Consider the following 10069-nt stretch of genomic DNA (forward strand, 5'->3'; position numbering starts at 1 on the left):
CATCCTCGAATTAAATTTCAATTAGTACTCAAAGAAATGTTATTTGTGAACAAAAATTAGAAGTTTGAGCTCCTGTCTCTTTAAGACCATTTTCGCCCGATTGGTTGCCCCTCACCAGGCTTCCGCAAACAGAATTCAGTGCTCCACCGCTTTATCTGAGGCCAAGATAAAGCCAGAGTAATGTCATCTTGGCACAGTAGTAGAAAGAAATAATTTAAAACCAAGTATTTGGCTCACCACAGTTTATTTTATGTATGCTGACCATATTATTTAGAACATCCAAATTCTATAATACATTCATATTATATATTACTGAAAAATTAGGACAGGTTTAGAGATGCAAATGAAGAAGAAGAAGAAGCGGTCTTTTGTGGGATGAGACATGCAGTTCTGGCTTATTATGAAATTCATATCAATCATATCTTTTAATCTTGAGTTTAATACAAGATTAATTTTTAATTTGTAAAATTTAATTTGGACGGTTTTTGCTTTTTTCTATTCATCTTCTTATTTAAACATGCAGTTAGTGGGGATAGGTTAATTGGTCAATCTGTGAGTGAATGTGAGTGCGAATGGTTGTCTGTGTCTCTATGTGTACACCCTGGACAGACTGGCGACCTGTCCAGGGTGTACCCCGCCTCTCGCCCTGTGACAGCTGGATAGGCTCCAGCACCCCATGCGACCCTGGAAAGGATAAGCGGAAGTGAATGGATGGATGGATGGATGGATCTTCTTATTTAATCCAAAATCAGTTTGTGCCAGCTTTGTTCATCTTGGTCTCTATTCTCTGCCAGGTTCTGGGTTTAGAGGTCTTCCTGGCCCTCCTGGTCCTCCAGGTCCACAGGGTCCACCAGGCACTTACACTGGATCAGTTTCTTACAGTGGGAACTTCCCCAGGGAGAGCATCCGCACTGAAATTCAGCAGTATCTAACCAGTAAGCTTTGGACATCCCACACAGATACAAATATGAAAAAACATTCCCAGCAGCACAGATGAGAGCAGATATGACACATTTTCTCTCTCCAGGTGACAGTGTTCGCCGTACCATCACGGGACCTCCAGGGCCTCCCGGTCCAAGGGGTCTGAAAGGAGAGCGTGGAGAGCCAGGCTACCTCCAGACCTACGCACAGAGCCAGACCTACGCTCAGGGTGACTCTCACAACAACCCACAGATCAGACAGATTGATGTCAGCAAGCTTGCTGAGACACTGGACTACTCTAATGTCGCCATAAAAGTTACAGACTACATCAAGAGTAAGTAGATTACCAGTTACTCTACCAGTTTTTGTACCTTTGTGGCAGATGTGCTGTTAGAATTACAGTTCCTATATTGCTGGGAATTCTACATGCTAGACCTGACGTTCAATGTTTCTTAAGGCCTGTTTTTTAGCCAGTATGGTTTTTTGCATTTTTTGGCAAAAAAATGGCACCATAACAATTATATTATGATATTAGCAATAGTGCATTGGTTAATGCATCCATCTAACAAGTGTAAGATTCCTGGTTCAAGTCAGAGAGGAGACAAAAAACCCTCACAGGGTTGCATCAGGAAGGGTATTATCACAACTCTGAATTCAGATTCAGTTAGAAGAATTTGAATTAAGTCTCTGTCTCCAAATTAAGCACAACAGTGCTGCATCCATTATGAGCAGCCTCTTCTGTGAATGCTCTATGCTTGGCAAACCATTGAAAAATGGTAGCGTGTTGCATGTTAATAACACATACACAGAGCCTGATCCCAGTACGGGGACCTTGAGGATTTGAGTACTTCTCACTTAGGCCGATGAAAGACATGCAAATTAACTTATATGACTACAGTGCCTTCTTTTTTTTAAATTACTTTTCTGCAGGTCAGGGCCTGCTGCAAGGGTATTCAGGTGGGGCTTCTTTGACCACAAATGTTCGAGCTATTCAAGGCCCGCCAGGCCCGCCTGGCCCACCTGGACCACCTGGTCACAGTCGTGTTTTTGCAGCTTACGGCAATATCACAGCTGATCTCATGGACTTCTTCAGAGGTAAATATACTTATGATTTTCCACCCACTTGAACTGTCTCAACTTCTGAAGTGTTGCTAGACAGTGCAGTTTTACCTCTAACAAATCTGTTTTCTGTCCTTTCACAGTCTATGGCACCATTCCCGGCCCTTCAGGAAGCCCTGGGCCAAAAGGGGAAAGAGGGTACCCAGGACCCAAAGGAGACAAAGGTACACAAAACAGATTTTATTCAGTGCGTACAGGTAGAGTAACATTTTAGTGCAGAAACAACAAGAGTGTTTTGTATGGTTACAGGTGATCCTGGACCTCCAGGTTTACCTGGAATACCAGGGACATATACTGTCCAAATTCCACACAGAGTGCAGAAGAGGGAAGCAGGTAAGCTATTATGATGTCAAACTACAGGAAAAACAACCAATTACATGCAATACTGTGCAAAAGTCTTGAATCAACGCTCATTTCTTGACATTTTGCTTCTAAGGAGCCAGACTTTCTTGTATTTTTTGTTGAGGAACAGTTCTCTAGGATTTCTGTAGGTTTTTCAAAGGTTTTCTTTCAGCATTGGCTGCTTTTTCACTTCTTTTCAGTTCACTCATTGTTCCTGACCATTTTTAGAGGAATATTTATTTTATGTGATAAGCCACTTAACACTGACCTATGAATCAGTCAGGCATAAAAAATTATCAACTGTCATGTTTACACATAGCAGACAACTTATATTTTTAGGCTCTTAGTTATCAGCAGTTAGTTTTTAAACCAACAAGGTGATTCCCAAATAGATCTTAGCCAAAAATACAGACTATCTCAGCCTGGTGTGCAGTGTGACCTTTACAAAATTTGAGGAAACTGGATAAGTGGCAGGTCTAAAAACTATGTACAGAAGATGAACAGTATCTGAAAGTGAATCTGAAGGGAAACTTTGTGCCACACGACACAAGAACGGGACTGAAAATCAGTGGCGACTGGTCTTATTATCAATATGTGCAGGGGAGTTTAGGTGACAGGTACAACAGTGTGTCTATAAGCTATCTAGAAAACACAATGGTTTTGAGGCTATGGAATACCATCTGGACAGTTTTCATCATGACAATGATCCTAAACACACAGTCACTGCAGTAAAAGCATACTGTTGCCAATCTGTGGCCCTTGTGGCTGTTCTCACCATGGGGCCTAAATCTTTTGCTTGATGACCCTCGTGTACTGCCAAAGACACATGGGGAACCGCTTCATCCCCCATTCTATACCAACTCATTTTATCTTCAGGGAGTGGAACAAACGCTGCCACTCCAGCTGTGCCAACATAAATGTCCTGAGAGTTAAGCTCCCAAGTTGTCTCATCTAAACACTCGTTAAACAATTCCTCAAAGCACTCAGTGCTTTCGCGATCATAAAACAGGGTCACGTGGTAGGGGTCACGCAAGGGAGAGTAAACAGACATGGACATTATCCAGGGACGCCAGAGTTGGTACTGTGCCAGAATTCCATCTGATGTGGTCAGTCGCGCCCAGTAAATCTGCGCTGTACGTTCACAATCCTCAGATAACAGCCACTGTCCTCTCATTCCTGATTGCAAACAGGACAGCTGTGTGCCATCTCTCAAAGTCACTGTCAATCCATCAGCTCCACACATGATAGTAGCTCCCAGCTTAATGAGCAGGTCCCTGCCCAACAGATTAACTGGAACTTGTGATGAAATCATGTATGAATGGGTTAAGGACTGGCGTCCTAACTCCGTCTTTAGAGGGACAGTCACTGGCAAAGTCATGGTTACCCCAGAGAAGCCGATAACACTGATTTTTGTGTCTGTGAGTGGGATGTCGTCAGGAGCCGTACGAATGGTGGAATACGTTGCTCCTGTGTCCACTAAAAAGGGCAGGTTACGTCCATGAACCCTTAGTGGCAACAGGGGGTCTGCCCCTCCCCCTATTTCCAGGCCTCTCTGTGGGGTGTGTCAGTATTGTCCCTGCTGCCCGTATTCCACTGAATACTGGCCTGGTGGAGCCATCTGTGAGTTGGGGGCCGACCATTGTCCACGCCCCCTTCTGGCTGAACGTGGCATGTTGTTGCTGAACTGCTGAGGTGGTTCTGGGCACTCTCGAACCCAATGTCCAGTCTGACCACAGTTGAAGCACACAGTCCCTGGCACGTACGGACCTCTAGGCGCACCCCTTTGTCTGCCCATGCCGCCGCCTCCTCCCCGTTGACCACCACGTGAGCCCCAATTTCCTCTACCGACCCCACGGCCACCCCAATTTGTGCCTCGCGCGGGTCCCGGTGTGTCTACTGGCAATGCATTAGGATCAACATCAGTCCCCATTTGCTGGAAACCTTGAGCTACCATTACTTTTACTATTTTTTCCTCCTTTTTCTTCTCCTGTGCTTTTAGCCTCGCTTCACCCAGCTGTAATTTCAACAATTGCTCTTTCATGTTATCTGCATCCTCATTCTTAGCCATAACCTCATCATGAGCTGTCTGCAGGCGATGCACCAGATGTTTCTCCCACACATGAGACTCTGCTCCCTCCATGTCGGGATTATCAGTCATGGCCACTCTGACCTTTTCGGGCACACCTTTTAACACAGCGTCTCTAAACCACACTTGTTGCATCCCCTCTCTACCAGGATGCTGGCCAGTGTTAAGGGCCCATGTGGCTTTAGCCTGTTCTATGTATTCCCTTGGAGTTTGATCAGGCTTCCACAACAACTTCAAAATCTTAGCAGCATTTGGAGTGGGATATTTTTCACGTAATGCATGAGATATTTCATTCACAACACGGCAAAACGGGATGCTATCAGCCATCAATGCTGTACCTGCTATTTTTTCTATGTCATCCAGTGCTGTGCCTTTAACACATCTGGCCACCACAGCTCTGAAATCACCTAGGGCCAGTTGAACACCTGTTGTTGCTCTATCAAATTCTCTCAACCACCCTGCACCTCCGTCTGTAATAGGAGGTAATAACTCAATCAATGCAGTTACATCTCCCACCCCGTATGGCTTGTATTTCATGTGACCCCCAGCGGTCACCACCAGGGGAAATGATCCCGGCAGAGACAAAGTGTCCCTGTCATCCTGGCTCCGACGTGTCATGGGGTGTGGTTTGTTTGGAAGTTTAGGTTTAAGTACTCTGCCTCTTCCTGCTTTTTCTCTGGCTGCTCTATTGTAAAAGGCCTCTTCTAGCTCCGGCACTGCATCTAATTTCTGCTTTTCCCAGACACTTACTGGTGTATTATCATCCAGTGTGCCTGATAACCAGCCCTCGTATGCGTCCCCATTGGGCCCGCACACCTCACCTTTCTCAACCTGTGGTGCAACAACTACTCCACTACATGTCTCATCCTCAGAAATTTGATGACGCTGCTCTAGAGTTATTATAGCTGTTTCAAGCAGCCGCACAGCCCGCTCTTCTTCAGACTCTACCTGCTGGGGAGACTGTTTCATGGGCGGTGACTGCACTCCGCCACAAGCTCCCTCTTCATTAACAAAAGTGGAGCTTTGTTTTATTATTTCACCCCTCGGGGGTGGAGTAGGTCGTTTGGGCTCTTTAGATATATCACAATCTACATAGCCTCCTGTCACTTCTAAAACTTGGCCATTTTCACTAGAGAGACAGCCCTGCTCCACCCTCAGCACAGGGTAGAGGGGGGCGGGGGCCTGATAGGGAGGGGGAAAGCCAGTGAGCGATGACTTCACCGGAGAAGCCGGCAGCATCAGCTTCTCAGGCTCCTCCCTTCTCTCCCTCATCCAGTGCTCCACCCCCTGGCATGTCACAGCCCACCTTGTTACACGGGCTTTCTCCTCCTGAATTTCCTGCAACTTTTTCCCGAGTTTCCGCCTGCTCCAAAAAGCAGCCTCCTCTAACTGTGTACTAATGTCCTGTTCTTCTTCCTGGCGCTTCTGTGCTATTCCCAGAAGTAATTTTGCCAATGAACTTCTTGTTTCTCCTCTCACTCCTTCCTTATCACACAACTTTTTGACTTTGGCTGCCACAGCTGCAGCCTTTGATTTTTTCTCACCCACGCTGCCAGGTCGCATGACCCTCAGCGCCCGCAACAACTCCTTCACCTGCTCATCAACAGTTTTCCACTCACCCTGCATTTCTCCTCTTTCTATGTCAGATTTAAGACCCGACATATTCACACCACCACACACTTCTCGCCCTTTCACTCCTTTTTATTTTTATTTTTAATACTTTAAATGTTTACACCACAGAGTAATACACCCAATTATGCCCGTCTATCTCTATGTGGCTCCGAATTCCCTCTTTATTCTAATTTCACACTCGTCAGGGGACAGGCACACAACAATTTCAACCACTGAAACGAGGAATTCAACCTTTTTATATTTCTTTACTAAATCTAGACTCAACGTTTGTTCGCAAAATGTGTCTTGTTCTAGTCCGGAAATAAATGTGAACCCGTGATTACACGGTCGTTCCAGTGTTATTTCCGTGGCTATGCGGGGGCCCTCACCTCCCCAAGTCACCACCTCAGCACCCGGACGCCGCCGGTCCTGGCCAAGCGTCCCTGGACAGGAGGGTCGCTACTCCATAGGCAAAGTTCCACAGGTACACTAGGCATCAACCTTTGATCCTAAAATGTGTATTTGCTCTAATGTCCTCCTAATCAAACACATTAACCGTCACTGTCACTGTGTTCACGCTTCACACTCCACACAAAAACACTCAGAGCGCGCCTCGCTCACACTCTCACTCAGTGCGCGCTTCACCCACAAGACAGCACCCAGAGCGCGCTTTGACACTCACACACAACACTTTTCCTCAGCGGGAATTTTACACAGAAACCTCTGAGCTCAACTATTAGATCTTCTTAAAGCACACTGCACCATAGACCAAAATACCCTTTTCTCTGCGATTATGACCGCCACCACGGGGCAAAGTCGCATCATAAACGTGATGCTTGCATCCCCGAAGTTATACCTGACATCATAAACCAGGTGTTGCTCTGTACTTAAATTTTTACTTTGTATTATGGCCGCAGCCCTTTATACTCGACTGACGCCACAAACCACCGTCAAAACCTCTCTCAAATGTACTAAAATTAGCACCAACCACTACTGCACTTCACGGCCGCACCACCGGAACACGCCGTATCATAAACCAAACCTACGGACGTGTTTCGCTCTCGCGTTGCCAGCGTCCAACTGCACCGTGAAGCCAGTATCTGCTTGTCCTTAAATCAACTTCTATTTCATAGCCGGCAAAAGCCAGGACATCACTGACACCATAAACAAAATAAACAAACCTCGACTTCAATGTACTGAACTAATGGCCGCGTCTTCAGAATAAATTCTAACGTATTATTGCTACAGAAGCCAGTATTAGACAAAATTAAATGTGGAAGGTAAAGTGGCTGCAACTAGCTCAACGTAGTATCTTATTAGTTTCTCGGTAGAAGCAGTTTACTGCAACTAGCTCAACGTAGTATCTTATTAGTTTCTCGGTAGAAGCAGTTTATTTAACACACTGGAATTCAGCCTCAACTTATGTTGTTAGTATCTTGCGCAAAAAACCAGACACCGACAAATTTACTGTGAAAATACATGTGACTCAGCGAACAGATTAATTTGGAAAGCCCAATATGCACATTTGGTATAATACAACAGGTTGTGCTTACCTTTTTGTTGTTAGACCGGTCTTCCGTTCGCCTTGCCCCACGATCTCACCAAAGGCCAAATCTGCACCTCCTCAGCACACCAAAGATCCGGGTCACGGCACCAAGTTGTTGAAAACACGCAGTTCTTTGAATCTTTGGGCTGAAGGAAGGACAATACTCGGTGTATATATGCTCAATCAACAAACATTTATTTCGGTACAATTCACAACAAGAGCATTACAACGTCCGGACGGGAGAGATGCCTGCAGAGGTTCGACAGCATGTCTCAAAATGGTGGCAACTTTCACAGACTTTTATAGCTAATCCTGGCCCCCCTCCTTGTCATAAAAGCTGCATCTTCACATGTTTTTCTAATTCTTAGTGTGTCTGGCTCCTGACCTTGCCTCCCTGTCTTTCTGTGTGAAACTGGAAGGGGGTAAAGAATGTGGTTTTATCTCTTCTGCTCAGACACCTAGTCTCCCTGTTATGGCCTTCTTCACATGATTCAGCAGTAAAACATTCTCAAGAAGACAGTGTCAGACATTCACAGCTGATCAAGGATACAGAGTAATGCACATTTTGTCTAATGAACTACAAATGATTATGTTTCTTTTATTCAAGAGTATAATAGAGACTAAACTACATACATAGCACACCATTAGAACTAAAGGATAATATATGGCCTGCAGCTGTTAAGCTAATTTACTACCTTGACTACTGGTCATAAAATGGCATATGTTTAGCTACTTGTCATTAACAACAATACCTGAATAGAAATAGAATAAAACTGAACACAATGAATCATGGATCTATCTCCTCTGAGTCTAGACCTCAACATTAATTGAGCATAGTGGGATCATCCTGACAGACAGGAACAAAAGGAAGCCAGCGTCCAAAGGTCTTTGAATGTCCTTCGGGAACCCTGGAGAACTATTCCTGAAGACTAAAAGAAAAAACAAGAAAGCTTTCCCTAGTGTTTAGGCTGTGTTAAAGAGTAAAGGTTGTCGTACTAAATATTGACTTCCAAACATGTTAGAATTTTCCAAATGCTTTTTTTTTTTTTACTGTATTTCCATGTTTGCACATATTTTCAATTTTCCTAGCAAAATATAAAGAAATGAGGGGTGCCGGTTTTGCACAGTACCGTACATATGAACCAGTGCATTCCTACACACTCTTTTTCATCCCCTGCAGGCAATAAACTTGTTGGTCGTCGTCAGAAGCATCGCCGTCAGGCTGGCAGCGGTTAAAGGGCTAACATACTACTGGATCATAACAGATTTCATTTCATTTTCACTCAGTTTTTTTTTAGGTCTTTAACTGTACCAATTTAAGTAGCTAAAATGCTGTTTCCAACTGTAGAAAAGTCAGTTTGAGAAAATAAAAGCAGCCAGAAAAATGCATCAGTGTCTTTAAAACAGCTTCAGTAGACATTAAGGGTTTTTCAGGCATATACTTCATTTTGTTTTAATTATGTGGGTGTATAATGTTTACTCTGTTTAATTAGAAGCTTGCAATCAGACTTTTTCCTGGGGCAGCTTTGTTTACGAGAATATATTTTTAAGCAACAAGTAGCAGTCGCTGATATTTTTTGCATCTTTTTCCACACTGAGTGCCTGGTGTACCTTTTTTTTTTTTTCCTTTCTTTTTTTTTAAATTGTTGTCATTTGAGGATTATATTGTATTGAGGGCTATATAAGTGTATCCATAAGCATTCGTTGCATACAAATTACAACAGCTTACTCTTTAAATGCATACATATATTACTATGTAAACCTGACAGTCTCAGACAGAGGGAGGGTTACAGTTAATGTTGCTGCAGGCACAACTGATAATTGTGGGTTAGAGACACATTGTTGGCGTGTTTGAAAGAGTGACTTGGATGATCACTAAGAAGTGGATTGGATTGTATATTTTTTGTGTGAAAGGGCACTGAATTTGATATATTTTTCTTTATACCTTTAAGTGTTGCAGAGATTAAGTTATAAAATGTTCCCAGATTATGTTTTTACATGATTTATACCTATTGACATTTTGTCAATATAAAAAAAAGAAGGAAAAACAATAGAAAAATAAACCTATTTTTGGACTTGTGAGTTTTGATATTTGTACTACTAAATTTGTCTAAAAATAAAATTAACTCAAGTTGCCGAATAAACAGTCAATATTTTATTTACAAGAAAAAAAATGCCCATATATAAAGACACATTAAATACATTTCATCTGACATAAAAAATGCATATACTAAAGAATATTCATTGTGATAGAATGAAACATTAAAATGCTGTAACATAAAATAAAAAAATATTTGAAATCTATTGGTCGAATGGTGTAATTCACATGACAGCCTCCAGAAACTCCAATAAAAATCCAGCATTTATGACAAAAATCAAATCAATGTTTATATATAAGCATACAGAAATTATAACATGCATCGATGCTATATGGTGGCAAATGA

The 10069-nt window shown here is 43.1% G+C and overlaps 1 protein-coding gene across 3 annotated transcripts in view; it reads left to right on the forward strand.

Moving 5' to 3' along the window:
* col17a1b (collagen, type XVII, alpha 1b) overlaps nt 1-9929 on the forward strand; it is a 30996-nt gene extending 21067 nt beyond the window's left edge. For all 3 annotated transcript variants that reach the window (XM_026188994.2, XM_026188995.2, XM_026188996.2), the window contains 6 exons: nt 795-935; nt 1028-1255; nt 1852-2016; nt 2124-2204; nt 2290-2373; nt 8806-9929. In XM_026188994.2, coding sequence (XP_026044779.1) covers nt 795-935; nt 1028-1255; nt 1852-2016; nt 2124-2204; nt 2290-2373; nt 8806-8861 — 755 coding nt within the window. In that variant the 3' untranslated portion in view covers nt 8862-9929. The remainder of the gene's footprint in view (nt 1-794; nt 936-1027; nt 1256-1851; nt 2017-2123; nt 2205-2289; nt 2374-8805) is intronic.
* The last annotated feature ends 140 nt before the right edge of the window (nt 9930-10069 follow it).

Source organism: Astatotilapia calliptera, chromosome 13 (assembly GCF_964374335.1).
Source record: "Astatotilapia calliptera chromosome 13, fAstCal68.1, whole genome shotgun sequence".
Taxonomy (NCBI): Eukaryota; Metazoa; Chordata; class Actinopteri; order Cichliformes; family Cichlidae; genus Astatotilapia; species Astatotilapia calliptera.